Genomic DNA, 22,176 nt, shown 5'->3' with positions numbered 1-22,176 from the left:
CATTTAAGGTTTCTTAAATGGATAGATAAATAAAGAAAAAATACTTGTATTTTCAAGAATTCAAGGCTAATTAGACATTCTATGGCCTTTTAAACTGGGGTGTGTTTTGTTCGTTACTATGTTTTGGGTTTTTATACTGTAAACTGCACTGTGTTTCTTGGATGACGGGTAGTATAGACATTTTAATAATAATAATAATAATAGGGGAAATTGACAAGGGATGGGACAAAGCCAATGAAAATAACAAGAATGTTAAGTTGGCTATTGATAGTCTACCTCTCAGTTCCCAACAGAAACCAGCAGCAGATAGGGCAATGGGTCTCTGAATTCCCCCTCTACTCAAGAGAAAGACCAACTGTAGAGTCTACTTCCATGATAATGTATCAGGAAGCACCAGAGAAAAAAGTGCCTGTATATACAAGAGAAAAATGATACACCAGAGTGTCAAGCAGGAATTTGTCCTGAGACAACACAGCATGAGAGGTTCATATGCACTATGATCAGTTTGGGATTTACTTCCTGGTGACATCTGCACATCTGACATTCCTGGCTCCCAGTACGTTTCCGAGCACAATTCAAAGTGTTGGTGCTGACCTTTAAAGCCCTAAACGGCCTCGGTCCAGTATACCTGAAGGAGCGTCTCCACCCCCATCATTCTGCCCGGACGCTGAGGTCCAGCGCCGAGGGCCTTCTGGCGGTTCCCTCATTGCGAGAAGCAAAGCTACAGGGAACCAGGCAGAGGGCCTTCTCGGTAGTGGCGCCCGCCTTGTGGAACGCCCTTCCAGCAGATGTCAAAGCGATAAACAACTACCTGACATTCAGAAGACATCTTAAGGCAGCCCTGTTCAGGGAAGTTTTTAACGTGTGATATTTTACTGTATTTTTGGTTTCTATGGAAGCCGCCCAGAGTGGCTGGGGAGGCCCAGCCAGATGGGCGGGGTATAAATAATAAATTATTATTATTATTATTATTATTATTATTATTATTATTATTATTATTATCTGTAGCTATGAGCTGGATGGGAGGAGTTCTGAAGAGCAAATGCAATAGTTGAGCATTACATTCCACAAATCCTCTTTGTGAATTACCTCTTTTTCCTTTGAGTCAAAAAATTGCTAGTCCTGTTATCTCTTCTTCAAAAAAATATCCAGTACTCTCCAATAAAGTTTGTATCTCAGTAGTTGACAAGCCCCAGTTGTTCCCAATCTCTATAAAGAATTACACTTTGCAAGTCAGCCTCTCAAAAGTCAGGAGCGAGCAGTCTTAGACAATCAGGTGTGTTTTATTTACTTTTGCAGCAGGAGTCTTTGTAGTTCACCTGTTGTCCCCAAAGACTAAGGCTAAAGACAGAGATTCAAAAATCAGTACCCAGCACCTGACACCTCCAAATAAGCCACCTGCTATGGTGGAACTACTTATCAGAGGGCAAGATCTGACAAAGCGTGAGATGAAGGTGACCTCTGCCATGTACTTATTCAAGTTCTGGACGACATGAATACCAGAGTAACCAGTCCCTATGGTGGCTGTTTGGAATTGAAGTGCCTTGGATTATGTCGGCTGGCCACGCTGCTTATTAGTATGGAAGCGGGTTACAAAAGGAGTAGGCCAGCTTCTGTAGTCATCATTTCAGGTGCTGGATCAGCCAGAGTGCAATATTCATGAAACCATCTGCCTCGGCCTCCACACCAGAGAGCGAATGGTTATTGCCCGGATAAAGCAGCATTCTAGAAAGAGACACACACAAATATTAGGTGTAATGCGGTTATTTTTCACACCACTCTCTCTTGCCAGACCTTCTGCCCGCACAGAATTCTCCCCTCCTGACCCAGTCGCATATATTTCTAGCCTCTTGACCACCACCCCTTTGTCCCTATAGAGCCTACTCTCAGCCAACTCCTTTGCATTATTTGCCAAGTTTGCCTATTACGCTTACCGGGTTGGGACACCCTTGGCCTTGAGAGCACGGTAATACTCCAAGCCTTGCTTGGGGGGTACACGTCTATCTTCATCTCCTATCATTAAAAGAACAGGTGTCCGAACCTAAGGAGGGAAAAAGGGCAAAGATATCAAGGCAGGTGGAAAAAGCAAAGCTCTGAAAACGAAGTAGCGAAATCATGGAGTTCTTGGACCAATGGATGTGGAGAGGGAAAGTCAGTGTATATTGTACCTTGTCAACGTATTGCATAGGTGAACAAAGAAGCATCTCTGCCCCTTGCTTGGGATCTGGGAGGGCAGTCTGGTCATACGGTAAGCCAGCCTCCGTCAGGCACCTAGGAGTAGCAGCACAGCAGGTATCAAAACAGAGGGAACGGGAAGCAGAGAGCAGGAATAAATGGAAAGTTCTTCCAGCTGACAGGTGCAGAAAGTGGGGTAAACCCTGTACATTGGGACCAGTGCATTTTATGAAAGTGCAGATTATAAATGGGTAAATAAATAAATAAATTAAAACTATGGAATATAGTGATGGTCACCAACTTGGATGGTTTCAAAGGACAATTCAATTAATTCATGGTATGTGTGTGTTAAGACTATCAATAGCTACTAGCCACGATGGGTGTGTTCATCGTGAGGTGGTACGTCTCTGAATACCAATTGCTGGGAAGTGTTGGGAGAGTGCTCTTGCCCTTGGGTCATGCTTGCAGGCTTCCCATCAACATCTGGTCAGTCATTGGGAGAACAGAATGTGGGAGTGTATGGGCCTTCTTGTGTCCTCATTACAGCAGCCACAGGCATGAAGGAGAAACTGCAGCTGCTCAGGCTGCCTTTGGTACGCACCAGTCAGGGATGTCAGTGCTTCCGACCATGGAGGCCACGTTGACCACGGGATTCCTGGCCACGCAAGCCTTGTAGGTGCCAGGGTATTGGCCGATGAGATGGCAGGATAGGAAGCCTCCATGGGAGCCACCAAACACGGCCACTCTCTGTGGATCTGTCAGTTCCTCCTGTAGCACCTGTTCCACACAGAACTGCAAAGAAGGCAGTGGGTGCAAGGGGGGAAAACAGAACTGCAGCATCTTCCCACCAGTGAAAAAATCTACAGCTCCACCCCCACCTCGCTTGCCCTGGAAAGGGGGATTGCAACCCTCTTACCTGCACATCCTTGACATCCTGACTGCCCACTTTCCCTGGAAGGGAGTCCACACTGTCCTGGCCAAAGCCTAGTGATCCTCGGTAATTCACTTAGGGAAGGGAGAAAAACAGGCTCATTGAGATCTCCAGTTCTTTGCTAGAGCTGAGCCTCCTGCTCTCCAAGGAGATGTCACTCTGCTCAACCAGGCTGCAGAATCACTGGGCAGGAGGATGCTTCCTCTAATCATCATCATCAAACCTTTTATTGGCATCACATACAAACATCCAAAACAAATCAATGCAGAATTACCACTTCCCCAGTGGCACAAAGCATTTGCTAAAAGAAAGGAGGCAGAGCAGTCTATCGTCATAGCTTCCTCTAATGGAAGGATGATACCATGGCAGGAATCTCCAGCTCTCCCTACCTGCTACCTGAACTTGACTACTGTCATTCCTCCTCCAGTGTCACTCCCCTAGCACACCTGTTGAGCAACTGAGACAGACTGGACTAGACAGGGAAAGGCCAAGAGACCACGCTGCAGTCATTGCCACTGTCATGGGAGAGGATCCATTGACAGTCCAGTCTCCTAATTGTGATGCCCTATTCAAAGATAAACTGAGACCCTGGCAGCCCACTGGGTGACTGAGAATGCTCTGGGCCACCACTTACCCAGCAGCACAGCAAACCCCATCCGGCAGAGCAGTGCTGGGTACAGCATCCAGCTGGTGGTGAACGCCGAGTGTGGGCCTCCTGCAAAGGAGAAGACGGGAGTGCCAGTGAGATGAAGGGCGAAGGAATCACCCTGTGCCTTGAATGAGGCGAAGGGAGCGATGAAGACAAAGCACTTACCATGGGGTGACACCACTAATGGAAACTTGGCCTTCTTTGGCTCCTGAGTGGGCCGGAGTAGGATGGCTTCAAAACTGAGGCCCGCTGTGAGGAAAGACCACAGTTTGCAGATCTGGTGAAAGTCAGGCACAAAGGCCTAGATTCAACTAACCCAGTGCACTCACAGAAGTCAACGCAAGGGCTCCCACTAGAGCAACAGGCCTTTCCCCCCGTGCTTCCCTCCAATCTGCTGTGGAGGGTCAGGAGAACTTCCCAGAACAATACACAGGGGAAGGAGAGGAGAATAATTCCATCTCCCTGCAATGGCAGATCTAGCGTAAGTGAGTGGTGTCAATTTCCTCCCACAATCTGCATATCACAACCTCAATGCCCCAATTTCTTCCCCGGCTCAAAGCAGGGAATTAAATTCCTTGATCTCTGGCAATGTCTATCCAATTCTTTTTCTCTGGGCCCTCACCATACTGGGGGTTGTCCTGTTCTGGAGGAGGCTGCAGGGTACGGACATCCCAAGAGATTTCTTGAATTGGGCTGGCTTCTTCCAGGCACACCCAGTTAACTTCAGCTTCCTTGCCAGCAGGAGGCAGGAAGGCCACCATCTGCAGCAAGAGGACATAGAGAAATCCACCACCACTGGAGCAGATCTCTCTTACTCGGACCGCACCAGGTCACCCAGAACATAAGGAGCAGAGCATGTCCCCTAAATAGCAGCACACGTCAGATATTTGAAAAAAAGAAGAAGAGGCAAGCCCAATGGAAATACCGGGGGGGGGGGGGTCGACGTTGTGTTCTGTCCCTGGACTCTTAATCATCACACATTGCACTGCCGACAATCCTTGACCCTACAGCCTCTGTGCTGTTTCAGCTTTGGCTGTAAAAATCTGTACTATGGGCAACAAAACATGATGCCCAATGCCTCATATTTTGCCCTCATCAGAATTCCCTCCCTCCCCCAAAAAAGAATCAGTTAAGCATATAATTAACAGGATGTTGCATCCCAGCCACAAAGTTTGTGCAATCACAGCCAAACAAGTTTTTGACATAAGATGAAAAAATAACTTTCCAAGTTGAGGATAAAGGGGCCCCGAATGATTAATTTGATACAGACCAGTTCCTAAGTCAAAGTCTACAGGCTTGGTCTATTTAATATTTGGATAGTCCTAAGCAAAATGTAAAGTGACAGAAAGCACAGGAAGTATTATTTTAGAATTACTGCAACAAGCAATTCTGAGGAGTGTGAAGCCCAGGTCCCTCTACCAAACCTTTGGCCACTGGACACTTACAAGCACGGGAGGGCAGTTTGGAGTGGAGAATCTGGCCACCATCAGATCTCGGTCGACAGTGAGCAGGGCCCAGCTTCCAAGACGGGAACCTAGGTTAGTAAAAGAATCAAGTTTTCTCTTCCCCCATATTCTGTGCTCAGGTGGAGTGTGCAGCCCTCACCGCTTTGTTTCTGACCTGGTATGTTAGCATTTGATCACTGAAGGCCTGGGCAAGCTGGCCTGATACGAGCAAAGCTTTGGGGCAGAGAAAAACTGACTTGATATGCGGAAAAATATATAAAAATGGATGGAATATGCAACAAAATGGGTTGTATCCAGAGAAGTCCTCCTGCTTGTGCAATGGAGGTTCACCTCACTCTCCTCCCCCCATCGGCTCCAGGGCTTGGGGAAACTCCCAGAATAGATTTGGGAGGGGGTTGTCGTCATGGGGTAAGGAGATAGGGAAAGGTCTGTTGTGCAAACGTAAGTCATTCTGCGAGTGTTATGGCTTTGTTGGATGCATCCCAAATTCCAACTGCTGACGGTTGGAACCTGAACTAAAATTAAGAACGCAGCGTTGGCAGAATTTGGAGGGGGTTGGAGAAGGGGGCAGTGCATGTGAAGCAAAGGTCAGTAGAACAATGGGGGTGTTCACATTGGATGATCAGTGGGCATTAAGAAACTAGGATAAATATATTGGCTTGGGATGCATCTTTCACCCAAATGCTTACAAAGGCAGTTTAGCGCGATACTAAAAAGGGTGGAGAAAAAGCAAAAGATAAGCAAGTGAGGACACCAGATACAATTATCTCCAACTGTGCTGGCTGATGACAAAGGTCTGAAGAACTCCCTGAACTGCAAGATGGCTTGTCTGTTCTCTTGGAATAGCTTTGCCCCAAACGGATTAAACAAATTAGGACTCACTTCTGCCAGAAGATCAGAGGATTGCAGTGGCAGGACACAGCATAGACTGCTGTTACTGGAAGGAACTAATTATGGAGGGCCAAGTTATGGAGTTTGCTACTTACCCTTGGTCAGAGAGCACACACTGCCGGACACTGTATCAACTACAATCAGCTCCTAGAGGAAAAGACAGCATGAGAGAGATCTACTCTCAGTTGCATCCAGAAAGCACCTTCTCACACAACAAGCTGTCCTGCAATTCATCAGTGGGGAGACACACACACACACGAGCAAGGTTCTGCAAGATTTGCACAACAATCACTTCTCCACCGCACTATTTGGAAAGAGCCAAATGTTCAGATAGTGCTATAATCCTTTGCTTTGTTATATGGATCAATGTGAGATCCCCATGAAGTTTAAAGATATTAGATGTGCTGATTCAATTTGCCCGTTGCCAAATAAAGCCTTCGATTGGAGGTGCCCTTTGTGCTTAGTTTGCCCGAACTACCCCTGGCTTCAGTCTGAAGCTCAAGGTACTCTACGCTTCGTTCTTACCTGCCTGCTACGTTGAATTGTGTCCAGCACAACCCTCTGGCTGTCTGCTGCCCAGCAGTGCTCTGACAGTGCTGTGCTATAGATCCCAGTGAATTCACCTGTAAGAGACAAAGCGCCTTCACTGAAACAACAGCTGCCCTTCTGGTGGAAAACACAGGGATGCCCCTGGGCCAGGAAGCCACATGATAAGCCCCTTTCATGGATGCCAGCCAGAAATAGCCCATGAAATTCTGACACCACGGCAAAAAGACAACAAAAAACCCCCAACTGGCATTCCCCAGAGTGGTAAAAATGATAAAAAATAAATTAAATTCTTGTCAATTTCCTGCCCTTTCAGGGTAACAAAAATGATAATAATCTGCCACCTATAACAAGTGACTTCACCCTGCCTAATGAGAAGGTTAGCCGTGATGCTGTCTCTCTTCATATATATTCCAAGGCCCCCCAATCCCTCTTTGCAGCCAGTCCCCGTGATATTCCACAGCCAGGATCTGCCGACTGGATGTGGATTCTGAATTCCTGAAAAAAACTGGCAAAAGATTCTACAGAAAAATACTTGCTGAAGACACAGAACCTAATTGCCATTGCTGATTCCAAACTTGAGGCAGGCAAAGAAGCTGCTGCTGCTGCTGCTAATAATAATAATAATAATTTTATTATTTATGCTCCACTGGCTGGGTTGCTCCAGCCACCCTGGGCGGCTTCCAACACATATAGAAAGATTCCAAGGGGTGCTTCCAGAGACACCCTAACAGAGAAGGTGCCATGAGCAGCCTGTGGTTGGTTTTCATGTTTTCCCAATGCTCAGGTCTTTTCCCTACTGCCCCAGAATCTCCTCTTTTCGTTCCTCCTTAACACCACCTTGTTTCTCCCAAACCATCCACAGCCCTATAGGCAGATTTCACATTCCACACTCCTGTAGTTAACGCAGTGTTAAATGTTGGCCATTCTGAACAAGATATGTGACTGTGTGTGATATGCAGTGGTCCTAACATTTGGCTTCGCTTGTTGTTGCACATGGAATGCTTGGTGCACCCACAGGGTTCCATCAGACCCCATCAAACACCCCTGGGAGCTCCAGCACGGTTGTAATACACACCTTGGCTCTGCCGAGGCACAATCTCCACCACGACGGAAGTGAGCTTTGTGTACCAGTCATACTGAGGGGAAAAGAGATAAAAAGGCATCAAAAAAGGATGTGGCAGTGCACAGCTTCCTGCCCCACAAATATTTTATAGCATCAAGACATGCTTCACGGAGGTGCTGAAGTGGCCTGATGTGATAGTTCTGGGTGGACAATGACAGGCCTTGGTTCTCCTTATGCTCTCACTGAGGAGCTCTGCCTCAATTCCTCTGACCAAGCTCTCCAAGAAGCAACCCTCATAACCCCTGCTAGCAAATATGGATTCCCCACTATAGTTGCCAACAAGGCAGAATTAACTCAGGCTCATCCAGAGATTTGCCTGATCTCTCACACATCAGTTTGGCAAAGGCCAAAGAGCTCAAGGACTTGTTCACAAAGCTGCCAACAGGACTTTCTGCATGGGGACTGGGCCCACTTCCCTATCTGCAGAAGAGGCCTCCAATTTGCATACAATTTGGGCCATATGCAAATACATACCAATTTACATTCTCTTCCACAGGCAGGGAGGAGGACCCAACAATAAATCAGGGGCCACATGCAAGTAATAAGATGTCTGGCAGGCAGAAGGCCAAAAGCTGGAACTTTCCCCATAATTGTGTTTCTGTCCTAGAAAATATGTGACCTGTTGAATTTCTACCTGACACTACTCTCCCCCAGTGCCAACTCCAAACCAGGCAAAAACCTCAATTTTCATGAGCTGTAACACATTGTGAAGCTGTAATTTGCTTTTCCCTGGTGTGTATGTGACTAATATTTCTCTACGGCGCTCATCAGTCATTCACAACTGTGACTGTACTCCTTCAGCTGCAGCACAGAAAGACAGGAGCCGGCTCATTTCTTACAAAGCAGTGGGTTAGACTGATGCCTCCGCATTTTGCTTCGTAACAACCTTCTTTCTGGAAAGGGCTAGATATTTACATTTTCCAAAATGAAAACTCAAGAGTCTGGGTCCCCTGCTACCTCTGGGCCCAGTTCAGAAGTATTCCTTGTGCCTTCACCTCCGGAGTCTATATAGAGGGCAGGAGCTTATTTGTCTCTCATGCAAAGACTCAAGGCTTAAAAGCAATACTCACCATGCAGAGACGGCTGCACTGTTGGTGAGGCCCAGAAGCCGGGTTCTCCAGGTACACAATGCGACATTGGTCTGGGCTCAGGCGTGGAGACCAAATGGCTTTGTTGTCGTCTGATAACAGCTCTGCAATGGGGAGGGATACAGTGAATTAAAAGAGGACTGAGAAGTCACTGCCTGGCTGATGATGATGATGACGATGATAAAACAGGAAAACATGTCTCACCACAACGACCACCTGTCAGGTCCACATAGAAGATAGCTGATCTGGAAGGAAAACCACAAAACAGAAGTGGGGCTTACATGGGAGAGCACCATGTGAGACTGGCTAAGGGGGTGGGGACATCTCTCTTCTCCCTGCAAGCTAGTGTCTCATTCATCACCCAGACAGGAACATAACAGGAATATTATTATTAATTACATTTTTATACCGACCTTCATCTGAGGATCACAGGGTGGTTTACAATATAAAATCACAAAAATATATAACATAGTAACAAACAAAAACAATTCCCCCCCTGTTTAAAAGGACAGGGTGAAGAACCCTGATGAGGCAGCAGGGTGGTTCCCAAACAGAAAATGGGCAAGTTCCAAAATCTAAAAGGGCCCAAGTCCAATCTGGGTGCCTACTTCACCTGCATGAAGCCACACAAGCTCCTCCATAGCCACAAGACCACATCCTCCCTGGCTACAGGTGTGTTTTGTTTGCAGGCATACAAAGCACCTCCAACCCCAAAGACCCCAGAATGTTCGTAGGCCCACTCTCCCCCCCCAAAAAATTGGTCCCTCATCTATCTAATATAGTCAATCCCACTTGGATTCTTACTTGCCCTGGTAGGAAACTTACCTGCGATTGGTGCAGTACCTCAACCCTAGGCGGAAGGGCTCGTGCCACCAGCCTGTGAACACCACCCCAGTGTCGCCTGGAGCCCAGAAGGCCTGGGGGAGAAGGGAATGCCATGTCAGGTGTGGAGAGGCAGGCGGGTGACTCTAGCACATCTCCAGCATGCAGGGTTAAGACAGGTTGGAAGACAAGAGCAGACCCAACTAATATATACCATGGAAACCTGGAATTAAATGGATGGGGAACACTCCCTGGCTCTTGTCTTGGAAGATAATTTTGAAATTATCTTTCCAGGAAGACAGCATCTTGGCTGACAAGCACAGAGTCCTTCCCACTATATCCTAACCATTTTGGCACAGCTATTATAGTATTGGAGTTGGCAAATAACACTTTTGGGGGTGGGGGTAACAGGCAACACCGAGGATGACTCCACATTGTTTCTGTTCCAGATACCAAACATGTGGAAATCTTCTGTAAGTTGCTTTTAGAGACCCTCCTTGGAGCTAGAAGGAAGATTGCAAGTATTTAAAATAAATAAAAATACCCTTATCTAACTGGGTGCCAACCTTCTCCCTCAGTTTATCCTATACTGACCTGCCCAGGGGAGATGTGCTCTGGAACGCTCTCCAGGACCGAAACGTTGTTGCTCTCAATGTCCAATACACACAGCACAGGAGTGCTTTTAGCCACCAGGGTCTCCCCCCAGTCTTCGTAGAACACAAACTGCTCTCCCTAGGAAAAGCAAAGAGAGATCTCTGATGCAGAGGCAGCTCGAGTGACAGCAAAGGGAGTCTCACCTGCCTGGGAGATTGCCAGGGCCTGCATCACTGGTTTTCAACTTGGCGTCAGTCAAGTGCTTCCCACTTCCTGAAGAGTGAGAAGCCCACACACACATTTGCTTACAAACTCTGCAGTCCCACTACAGGGACATCACCTTTGGAGGCAACTGCTCCCTCAGAGCCAACTGTTCAAGATGCAAGCATTAGCTTTACTGCATTTCAGGTATAAGTGTAATTGGTAGTGCATCGCCTTATGAACAGAGCTGCTTTGAATATGGAAAAAAAATGGCATATGGTGATTATGAAGAGAAACTGAAATAATGGCTCGCAGGACACAAGGCAAAGCAGAAGTTCATTCTACCTTAATGGCTTTATCTCGTCGCTCTGTCTTGGCCAGTTCCTCTTCACTGCTCAGCTCAGGGGCTTTTGGCTTAAAGAACGACTCAGCCTTGGGGCGCTTCTTCTCCGCCACGTAGAGAAGGTGCGTCTCGGAGTGTGACCAGGCCAAGCAGCCAAATTGGTCTGGGGCAGGGAACAAGATGACAATAGATTTCACTGACTGACCTCAATCAAAAATGCAATGACCAGAAGCATTCCTAGGTTTCCCAAGTCCCCTTTTCAAACAGGACAAAAATGACTTCCCTTATCAGTGCATATCAGGGATATCGGAGAACACCCTACCACCACCAGCACTCCCGATCTGCAAGGAAAGGATGAATGTTGGGGCCTAGCTATCCTCTTCTCTTGTCTCTTACAAATGGAAACAGAGCTGCAAGGAAAGCTCACCATCCTCGTACACTTGGCCATGCTTCTCCAGGGCTGTCAATTCGATGCTCTTCACCTTGCGGTTCTTTTCCCACACCTGTGGGAGCAGACACATGGCAGATTTAGTCACTGAACCCCTTTGCTTATGTACCCAGTGTCTTCTCAGAGACTGGACCTATTCTGAGCCACATGAAAGAGCCACAAACTGACCCCTTTCCTTTCAAACAAAAAGAAGCAAAAGCCACTCAAGTCAGAGTGCCATACAACTGCCTCCCGGGTTGGAAGCGTGACGGATAGTTTGAGAATCACTGAGCAAACAGGCCAAATATGAAGCCACGTTGCTCTGGGAATGAAGGGGCAGAGCATCTCTGGAAGGTCTGCCTTACGCAGGAGAAACATATTAGAGAGCCAGGGTATATGTCTCTTCTCTCAGCTTTCTTCAAGCCAGCTATATATACCTCTAGGAACTGTTTCTCTTCGCCTTTGGTGTTGCTAGTCTTTCGTAGAACGGCTTTCTGTGCTCCACTGGGAGAGTCCCGACTGAGCAGCCTAAGAAGGAAAACAGCATGGTTAGCCTAGGAAAGATGGCTTTGGTCAGGCACAGGCCAGGACGAAGAAGGTACCAGAAAGGAAGGCAGCTCAGACTGTGCCCATCCTTCTAGGACAAGCAGGGGACATGTGGCCCTCCAGGTGTTGTTGGGCTCCCCACTCCCCATCAATGTCCATGCTGGCTATGCCTGAGGGGAGCAGCCCCTCTGTCCTGGGAGAAACAGCCAGTGCTGACACCAAGGAAGGGGTCCTTCTGCTGCAAAGGGCAACAAACAAACACCACACACAAGAGGCTTTGGAAGCACACCAAGCTAGGATATTGCAAGGGATGGATGGGTCGTGTGGATCATCTCCATTGTCATTTGGCAATAAAGTAAACGTATGGCAATACATATAATGTATTAGAAGAACTACCTCACCTCACGTTTCCCCAGGGCAGGATGACACAAGAGAGAGCCTTTTTAAGTGTGGTGCCACAGCTGTGGAACACCCCTGCCAACCAAGGCCTGCTTATCTTTAGTAAGCAGTAAAAACTGGGACTTTCCAGAAGTTCCTGCTCAGTAAGTATATGCTGCTGGGCAGGTTTGCAGTTTTGTCTTTCCCTGTGGCTTCTGACAGTGCTAGATATTGCAGATTAGGGCACTTAACCATTGTTTTAGTGTTCTGATTTTCAGTCAGCTGCCTTAGAGGCCCCTTCGGTCCAAAATTATGGACTCTCAAATAATTTTGAAAGTAAAGCAGTCTGATCTCATTAAAGGGTTTGGATTGTTTTGGTGCAGAACATGTATCCCTGGCACTGGAGGTTCAAGGCTGTGCTGATCCCTGGGAGACCCCCTTCAGCACAAGGCTTTGGGTAGTGATCTGCTGTTTCTGCAGAAAGCGTGGTGAAACACAACAAACAAGAAACTTACTCTCCCTTGATTTCCGTGCAATTGCCAGAGGGGCTTGAGTACACGATGGAGTGGCTGTCATGGAAGATGAGGTACTGATGGCAGAATTTTATATTTTCAGCTCTTTCCAAGTCTCGCTGAGACCACTCTGTAAAGGGAGGGAGAGAACTCAGTTTCTGTCCAGCCTACCACAGAAAGAACCAATCTTCCTCTACCACAAAAAAATCCCAACATCACTGTCCCATCCTCCTCTTCCCCCAACTATTTCAGGCAAGACCAGGAGCAGACAAGAAGAGTCTCCCCACAAAAGAGACTTGCCTGTCAACCTACCTTAATATATTTCCAACACCAGTCAAATAACTTTATTTCCCCATGTCTAAAGTTATGATTTCATCCTAGTTTGACTTCCACATATTTTATTCCATTGCCCCCCCCCCCATTTTACATTGATTTGTTGCTGCAAAAAATATTTTATTTACTTTCCTACATTTATATCCCACCCTTCTTCTGTCATGGCTCGCAACGTGGTTGGCAGGTGGTCTCCCATCCAGACACTGACCATACTCAGGCCTGCTTAGCTTCAGCAAAGCAGTGACCTCATGTGCATTCAGACCATACCCAGGAACCTGTTTTAATGTGATTTGTGACTATGTAATGATGCGGATTGTAGTTTGTTTTACTGTTAATTTTGGTCTCTGTGTGTGTGTTTTAAATCCCATTAAGCTGCCCAGAGAACTTCAGCTATAGGGTCACCTATACATTGAATGTATGTATAAAGGCCCAACATGCCCATTCCTGGTTCAGGGTCAAGAATGCCAACAGCTCTATCTTTGGGCTTTATTTCTTATGATCATCAGAGGAAGATGAAAGTTGGTTTGATGCTGAAGCACAGGAAGCAGCCAGTCAAAGCCACAGAATCCCTGGTGCTGACAGCTAGTTTCCTGGTTTATCTTGTCAGGACTGATGGTTCAAGGCAAGGCAAAGAAAAATGTACTCATTGCTTTTCATGAGGCATCCCAAAGTGAATCGCAATATAAACATGGGTCCCAACTAATGTTGGCAACTACGAGGGAGAGGGTTTACCTGTGTAAACGTTGCAGTATTTCCCACCATACTGAGTTGTTACCTCTGGCCCAATAGAGGCACTGGAAAGAGATGGGAACTGGCTAAGCTCACGATACAAAGCAGCTATCTCCTCTGCGTCATTCAACAACTGCACAATAAAAAGAAAGCAGCAGCATAATTAGTTGGGACCAACTCCAGGTAAAAGCAACACGAACATGCTTGCAATTAGCCCTTTGCTCATGGCTAGTAACAACTGCTTCCGGGTGAGAAGCTGGAACAGAGGGCAGGAAGCATGTAAGGTGGGGCCACTTTGGTGAGTTGAAGGTTAGAGCACACAGATAGCTGGAGACAAAGCAGTCCTGGCTTTGCGCCTTCTGCAGGTTAGAGGAAGATTGGCTGTAGCAGCTGCTTCTAACTTCTTTTCTTACCTAAGCAGATGTACTGATGTGCATACAGGAAAAATCACATCACTGCTGTAGATAGGAGAGAGAAGCTCATCACCTGCTTCTGAGCAAATTAAGTTGCCACACTGATACAGGGTGTATGTTTCTCCCCGTCTCCTGCTCAGTTTTCCTTTTTCATTCCCCACCACAACCAATACACAATCTATATTACTTATAAGTCCTTTCTCATGGAACATTTTGGGTCCTTAGTTAATCTTTAAGGTGACACACAAGTCTTGTTTTGTCCCAAGTTTGAAATCCAAAACAGACAAGAGCTGGATGTTTCTTGTCTACTTGTTTTTGAAACAGACAAAACCAGGAAGTCTGTTCTGTACCAAGTTGCAGGTGCTGCAGCAAAGGTGCTTTTTCAACTACCAATACATTCATCAACCAGCAGCCCAAGTTAATGTGTGACACTCTAGGCCTGCAGCAATTGAAACATGGTTTGTGGAAGGACAAAATTTCAATAGCTACATTTGGCACACTACTTTGGAAAGGCAGGGCAGGCAATCACATGGTAATTAAAGGCCAGTTATCACTCCTTCTATCTGAAAAGTTCACAAGCATGTGAGGATCCCAAATCAGCAACTTCCATGCAAAAGAGAGACATCAATTGTCATTGAAGCTAAATAGGAGGAGGGTAAAAACATTCCCTGCCTCCCTTGCTCATTAACATTTCATTTGTGCCATCAGGGAATAACCTTGGGCCACTGACAACTACAGAATTTTGTTTGGAAAGGTGTCCAGGAAGAACTCTTCCTATATCCTTCCTGCTCCCCCAGCTCCCCCTTCCCCTTTGTGTTTTTTTTTTCTAAAGCAAGGATAGGGAAGCTGTGGCCCTCCAGATGTTGTTGGACTCCACCTCAGCTAACATGACCAGTGGTCAGAGATGGTAGGAGTTGAGAGTCCAACATCATTTAGGTTGCAAAATTCAAACCCTGAGCAGACAGAAGTGCTGTTTATCAGATTGCCATGGCTGCCATGGGCGCAGTCAGGATTTTTGTTAGGGGGGCAGGACTTTTGTTAGGGAGGGCAGAACCTCAGTTAGCTATGCATTCTTGCTGGTTTTTATTGATTGGGGGGGCAGCTGCCCCCCCTTGGCTACACCCATGCTGTTTCGGCTGGCCAGGGTGAAAGGTGTGGGGATGCCTGGAGCTGGTGCAGCAGTAGAATGGAGACAGGGTCCAGTACCATCAGCAGTGAGGCTGACTTGCAATGCAATGGATCTCAGGCTGGTTCAGCCCTTCCCTGCCTTCATGTCACCCGATTTTGGGGCTTTGTGTGGGGCACTGCTGACGGGGATCCTGCCAGTGGCACTTGCATACACTTGCAGGCTCAGCAGGCAGAACAGGGGGGTCCATACTGGCAGAATGATGCCACTGTGCAGGTGGAGGCCAGCAGAGCTGAGCAGAGGGACACCTCCACCCAATCTACCTGCCACACTGTGTCCAAGAGCCAAAGGTCAGCCACTCCTGCCCTAAAGCAACAGGTCTCCTTTAGTGCAAGAGTTCAAAGTCCCGTTCTCTCTGCTACAACAGCTACTTCATACACTCAGTCCTCCCTTCTCCGAAGCAAGTGAGGAACCTTACCCTAATAATCCACTTGATATATGGGAACAACAGTGTGGTGACAAAGAATAAAGATAACCACCCCCCTCTCCACCACCACCTTAAGACTCCCCCCTGTAGCAACCTAAATTCGTGTCACATCCAGTCACCCATGCGCTCAGGGTTCTTAAACCATGCCAGGTCAACACGCTAAAAAACAAATGTTTCAGAGCTGTGACGGTTCCCGCCTTGTGTGCACGTGATTTTTTTTTTGGGAGGGGGAAGAGTAGAGGGATGCTGAAGTACTGCGAAAGGAACTTTTTTTTTCTTTTGACTGGAGATATAAAGAAGAGTTGCCACCCACCCCCAATTACATCTCCATATTGGCCGGGTGTGCCTGTGGAGAAGAGTTGTTTCACATGTTGCAGTTGTGCTCATCTCGCAGCTCTGAAAAGCGGGGGCTGGGGGAGAGAAAGGGAGCCAGCAGCCTTGGAGCGCGGCCCGTATCCCGCCCCCAGGAACAATCCTATGCGGACAGCTAGCGTAGCAGCAGTAGAAGGGAGTCCATTCACACGTTCGTGCCCCTCCGAAGGGGATGCTGGGAGCCCCAACACACAAACACACCCGCCCGCGGAGCATTGTGGGAAGGTCTGCCCAACGAGCAGCAGGAGCTGCTTCACGCGGGCAAAGCCCACCCTCCGCATCCTCTTGGGGGAGGCGGACCCGGGGAACCCCCCTCCCCCCCCGCGTTTCTCACCGGTGGTTCCATCTCCTTTGCCGCTGCGCCCAGTCCCGGAGGTTCGAAGTTCGGTCACCTTCCGCTCGGTACCTCCAGGGTGGGTGGGACTGTGCCTTTTCGATCCCGCCTATTTTCATTGGCTGTGGACCTGCCCGTCAAAATCAGCGCGCGCTGCTCAGTGGGAAGCCTGGTCAGTCCTTTTATCTGGAGACAGGACTTCCTGTGTTGCAAGGCAAAGCCTCGGTTTGGCATGGACGTCTCTGACTACCCGGCCCGTTGGTGCTCTTTTCTTTCTAAACCGACCCTTTCCCCCACTCTAATGTGAATTTGCAATCACTTAAAAATGTGTTGCAGGCGAAGATCCTCGTGGCGGGGGTTTCAAGGACAGTGCCTTAAAATAGGCCACCCCACAACGTTAGCCCCATACTTCTCCTTATTCTCCTCTCATCCTAAATTGTTTCTTTACTTTCCTAAATAAATGTCGTGCTTGTGTTTATTATGAATTTGACTCATATTTTCTGTGTAGGTGGCGGGGAGAGGCAGCAAATTTAAAATCGTTTCTGCAATCATCTGGCTGCCAGGAACTTGGAACGAAAAGCCTACGTTTTTATGAGGGTTGTTCAACCACCTACTACTTCCAATCTGAATTTTATCTTTGCAAAAGTCAAATGAAGTTCAGCGATTCTGCTGCAACTAGCTTGAATTGTGAATGTACTTTTTTTAAAAAAACACCAGCCCTAATGGAAATGAAAACAGGTTTGTTTTTAAAAGTAGTGACATAGGTTTGGTGTGGTTGATACCTCCAGTTCAGTCACAGTGACATTCAGGCATCTTTGAGTAAAGTCCAGCTGAGTAAAGACCCACATGCCATTCAGTGTGGGACTCACACTAGGCATTCAGGAAAAATAGAATTGGACACCAAATCTCTTGCCTGTGTAACTGTTTTTGGATCTTATTTACAATTTTAGCAGCTCCACAGGCAGGGTGGCAAGCCAATTATCAAAGCCTCTTCCAATTTGTGTCCATTGCATGTGAAAGTCACTTGTAATTCCTTCACCCTTAGGTTGTGTTTTAGCAATTATGGAGCTGCAGTTTGTCTTGCAACCACTGTTTTCTGCACTGTGTGCTGGTATGAATCCCTGGGCTGCTTCAGCATTTCCAATTGTTTCTGTGAGAGAGTTTTTTTTAAAAAACACAGCTTGGATGCTCCTTTACCATCACTGATGTTGCTCAATGAAAGTTGTGCCTGTTTCAGCTGTGTCTGTTCTTGTGATGCCTAGCAGATGGTGAAGCATTGCTTAGCTCTGCTGTTTTCATAAAGGGACATGGCCACTGGGAAGAGGGCAAGGTCACTGGGTTCTCCAGTGCCCTACCAAGGACTGAGCATCTGGATCCTGTTCTTAGTGATGCTGCTAGACAGCAGTCAAGGAGGAGAGGGAAGGCCCTAGCTGCTCTGTGGTCCACTGTGTTATTTGTGGTGCTATGATAAGCTGATTTTACCACATGAAGTGGAAGGTGACAGAAGGGGTGTCCTTTGAGAAAAAAGCAGGCTGCTGGCAGTCAGCGGAGGGAAGGAGGGGTTATAGAAAATGGAATAGGTCCAAAAGTTTGTAGAGTGAGACCATTGGTTCTTGTGTGTATGGCACTTGAACTATGGATACTCCTGCATCCCATAATTCCTCACAGCCCCCCCTCGTTAAGTATTTATAATTCAACTGTGGAAGATTGTCATGAGCAGTTCCTCTCGTCTTGCTTTTGCAACAGATCTAGCCATCCATCTAACCCGCTTGGGTGCCCGGCACCTGCAGCTTTGGAAAGGAAGAGTGATTTGCTTGGTTTTGGCTGTCACTTCATGCACTGTACTTTCATCTCAGAAGGGCACACACGTCGCTTTCATGACTCCATGGAATCAATGCAGACACCTCTCTTGGCAAACAAGGGGTGCCTCGCACAAGCTCTTGCCAACTCTGGCTGCGTGGGACTAAATGTTCCTGCGCCAGTACTTGAACGGGGAATAGCACATGCCATGTGACTCCCACAGGAAAGCTGTGCAGCTCCTGGGTCTGCAGGCAGCCGCTTGAAAATGTGAATGGATGGGGCTCCTAGCAGGAGGCAGTGTCTGTCGGAGGCAGGCACCAACCCTTTCCAGTTTGTTTATAATGGCTTAAGGTCTATGGGAGCAGCTTCCCTGCTAATCCAGCCAGCCAATATCTCAGGGTCAGGAGAAAACCTCGCCCTGCAAAGCCGAGTGGGAAGCTGCCCCCACGGCAGGGTGACTGGAGTGGAATGACAAATCACACCTTCCAGATTGGCGCTTCCTGTGTGCTGCTAATCAGCTGAACTGCAACAGGAAGCACTCGGTGGCAGATGGCTCTGCAGGCACTGAGTGGGAGCTGCATCCATATGCGGTGGGTGGGCTGAGAGAGACCCAGGTATGGTAACATGACGGGAGAGGGATAAACAGTTAAAAGAAGAAGAGGGGGGCAGGGTAATTGGCTTTCTGAGAGAAGCAATGTCTTTGAAAGGCCTTGATGCTTTAAGCCCTTGCAGCCTCAGGGTTGGAGACAGCAGCAGGTGGGCATCCTCTTCCATGCTATTCCTGACATATAATGTGCTTGTTTAAAGCCTTGGATGTGATATGAACTATGTCTGTACCTGAAGTCGATTTGAGCTCTGTGTGCGCGCGCTGAAAAAGCAGCAGAAGCAATTCTGAGAAGTAAAAGACGCCGTTCTTTTTGATAACACAACCCCGCCTAAAATAATACAAAGACATAGAAATGGGGAGAAATTGGGTCCTTTGGCTGTGGTTTTTTTTAAAACAACAAAAACACAGGAATTATTTTGGGAAAGTGCTGGACAGCCTTAAACCCACAGTAATTCAGTCCCTGGTTAAAAGAGAGAGAGAATCAGTATTGGGTCCAGGCTCCCCACCTTAGCAAGAACCAAAGTGGTGCCTTCCGAAAATTGTTGAACTTTGAGCTCCCAACACTGCCAGGCAGCATGGCCAGTGGTTAGAGATGGGAACTGTATAGCCCAACATCATCTGTAGGTAGGTAGTGTGTTAGCTACTAACCAGTGATGAATTAGTTTTAAACCTTCCCCAAGGAAGGCTACTTGATTCTGTTTCTTCTGTGTTTCCCAATACCATTTATTTTTCTAGACTCTTTAAAAATGTTTCCCTTTTCCTCCCCCAAACTTGACCATATCATTTGTGGTCCTTGTTAGTGATCTTGACCTTGAGGTGGAAACAAATCATTTCCACCTGTTGAGCTCATGAAACCTTTCTGCAGGCTTCCACATTGTTCTTCAAATAATTCATATTGTTTGAGTGACTTGATGATGCCCCTTGCCGCCATTTGTATCCTTTAGAGTGGTCTCACTCACTGCTGGTTTGTAGGGCATAGATCTATCTGCTCATGGCATTTCCCCTGTAGGATAGCTGTGTTGTTGAATCACGATTCCCCTCATCCCTGATCACTGGCCAAGCTCGCTGAGGCTGATGGGAGTAATAGTCCAACATTTTGCAGGCACTGTGTTGGCAAGTCCTGCTCTAGAATCTTATTAGGTTCCAACCAAGTATCTCACCTTTTGAAAATAAACATGAAGCCACTAAATGAGATTGTGAAGTGTTCAGTGTGTGTCACCAGTCTGCTAGGATATAGCCCTTTACATCTTAACTTTGATTCTTCAATGAAGGGCTGCATCCATGTGAGACTGCTGAAGATTGCTCTTGGCAAGACGGCAATGAAGGAAGCAGATCTTGGGGAAGGGGGACTGCGACTCCTCTAGCTTTTCTGGTTCATAGCCTTATAATGCATCTGGCTACATTTTGGGATACCTTTTTTAATGCTACCCAAACCTAGCAAATATGCTTTTGTGACCTCACGGCTAGACTACTGCAACATGTTCTATCTGGGTCTGCTAATGATGACTACCCAGATGACATCTGCAGGGGCTAGACCAGGTACCTTTCTGGCAGAGCACAGATCTCAGCTACCTGTCCTAAAGGATTTGTCTGAAAGACCTGGAACTCTGTCTATTGAATGCGGCAGGGTGATGTGATTAATGGATTAGTAGCAAATCTAGGCAGAGCAAGTCTGGATTTACGGGAAGGGCTGTCACTCCATGGAAGTGCAGAAATCCCAGTTTCAATCCCTGGCATCACCAGTTAAGAGAACTCTGCTAGCAGAGCTGGCAAAAACCTTTGCCCGAGGCTCAGGTGGGGGTGCTGCTGTCTGCCAGAGTAAACAGTATTGGACTAGTGGGACCAGGGGTCAGTGTCTGACAGTGTGAAGCAACTTCATGAGCTCACCTGTTATGAAGATGCAAGTCAGTCCAATCAGGATCCTCAGAAAGTCATTGATGCTTATCAGGGCCCTGGGAATAAGTGATGTAGCAGGGAATCTGGGAATTATGGGAGCAGGCTTTGGGCACTCATGGTGTGACTAGATCTGTGACAGCTGCAGCTACAGCAGGTATAAGCTGTCTGCTTTCATCAGTCAGGACTCCACTGGATATATCTCTCTCTGTGTAACTCCTGCCCACCCCTAGAGCTGACTGCTGATGCTTGAGGCACATCCATCTATACTGTTTGTTGGGTTGGCCTGGCACTGCAACATTATGCTTATGGATGCAGTAAAAGAAAGAGACACCAGCCGCAGCCCCCATTCCCAATTAAAGCCTGGCTTCTCTCTGGGATTTTTCATTAATGCAGGTATGTTATTTAGTGCAAAGGGAGAAGCACATTGTACACACAAAGAACCATTCTGGGTGCTCTTCCCTCCCCCTTTTTTCCTCCTGAGGGGGACTGGTCACACAAATTGACCCTGTGGACATACAGCTAGATGGCTGATATTGTAATACTTGTGTCACATGTTCCTTTGAATACAGTCAGGGTGAGGAGCAAATCCTCTACTGCGTGTATTGGATCTCTTGCCGGATGAGTGTGTGTGAAAGGACTCTTGAGACACCTGGAGCCATGGGTGTGTGTGCACCTTTCTGTGGCACGTAAAAGTACCTCCATTCTGGTACACTGTGGTCAGGATGGCTGGTGCATAGATGGCCCTTTCCAGCTGGTACAGCTCTCCTTTTAGAATTGGGAAAGACCCAGACTAATTTGACCATGGCAGCTTCATGTGCTGACTAGGTCTGTGACAGCTGCAATCTATAAGGCAGCGACTGATGCTCATCAGTTCTGGCTTCGTTATCAGAGTGGTGGTTTTCTGTGTGTCCAGGCCATTTTCAGTTACATTCAGCTACGGGAATTGTCTTCCATAGTCTGAAGGAGTGCTGTCCAGATATGGCTGTACCCAGGGCTTTTCCCCTCCCACAACCGGAACTAAGCGGAACTCTGTTCCGGCACCTCTGAGGTGGGCACCATTACCACTGTAAGAGAGTTCCAGCACCTCCTTTTCTAGAAAAAATAGCACTGGCTGTACCACCAATCTGAAAACTAGGCTCTAGAAGGAAGTGTATGGAGAAGCAAGGAAAGTTTACACCGCTTTCAAATCTAGGTAACCCCCCCGGGGGGGACCACCCTAACTTTATGTGCCCCCAGCAGGTAGGGACTCAGCCTTGTGAATCATATTAAGTCCTTTTATTCTGTTTTCCACAGAAATACCTTGTAGGGCAACTTCCCATACGGAATCACAATACATGAGATGGTACACTGAAATACTACAAGTTCTCACAGAGCACAGCAGGAC

General features: G+C 47.3%; 1 protein-coding gene across 1 annotated transcript; it reads right to left on the bottom strand.

Annotated features, from left to right (window-relative positions):
- Positions 1-1,262: 1,262 nt before the first annotated feature.
- Positions 1,263-16,606, bottom strand: APEH (acylaminoacyl-peptide hydrolase). The gene is made up of 22 exons (XM_053377421.1): positions 16,490-16,606; positions 13,761-13,890; positions 12,699-12,825; positions 11,697-11,787; positions 11,260-11,335; positions 10,835-10,995; positions 10,289-10,426; positions 9,698-9,789; positions 9,077-9,117; positions 8,855-8,976; positions 7,737-7,797; positions 6,638-6,735; positions 6,208-6,259; positions 5,201-5,289; positions 4,378-4,516; positions 3,921-4,004; positions 3,741-3,821; positions 3,092-3,180; positions 2,777-2,967; positions 2,169-2,271; positions 1,935-2,041; positions 1,263-1,725 (listed from the first exon to the last, which is right to left on the bottom strand). The coding sequence occupies exons 1-22, from the start codon at positions 16,499-16,501 to the stop codon at positions 1,623-1,625; spliced, it is 2,187 nt and encodes a 728-aa protein (XP_053233396.1). The 5' UTR covers positions 16,502-16,606; the 3' UTR covers positions 1,263-1,622.
- Positions 16,607-22,176: the final 5,570 nt, after the last annotated feature.

The sequence above is a fragment of the Podarcis raffonei genome, chromosome 2, assembly GCF_027172205.1.
Source record: "Podarcis raffonei isolate rPodRaf1 chromosome 2, rPodRaf1.pri, whole genome shotgun sequence".
NCBI classification, from domain to species: Eukaryota; Metazoa; Chordata; class Lepidosauria; order Squamata; family Lacertidae; genus Podarcis; species Podarcis raffonei.
Note: the sequence above shows the minus strand (reverse complement) of the source record. Positions and strands in the feature narration are given on the sequence as shown.

Bases quoted from the DNA above. Each gene is read 5' to 3' on its own strand.
- APEH (XM_053377421.1), bottom strand. The intron at 4,517-5,200 runs GTAAGTGTCCAG...CTCTTGCTGCAG, and splicing joins CAAACTGCCCTCCCGTGCTT to ATGGTGGCCTTCCTGCCTCC. The intron at 3,822-3,920 runs GTAAGTGCTTTG...TCTCCTTTGCAG, and splicing joins ATTAGTGGTGTCACCCCATG to GAGGCCCACACTCGGCGTTC.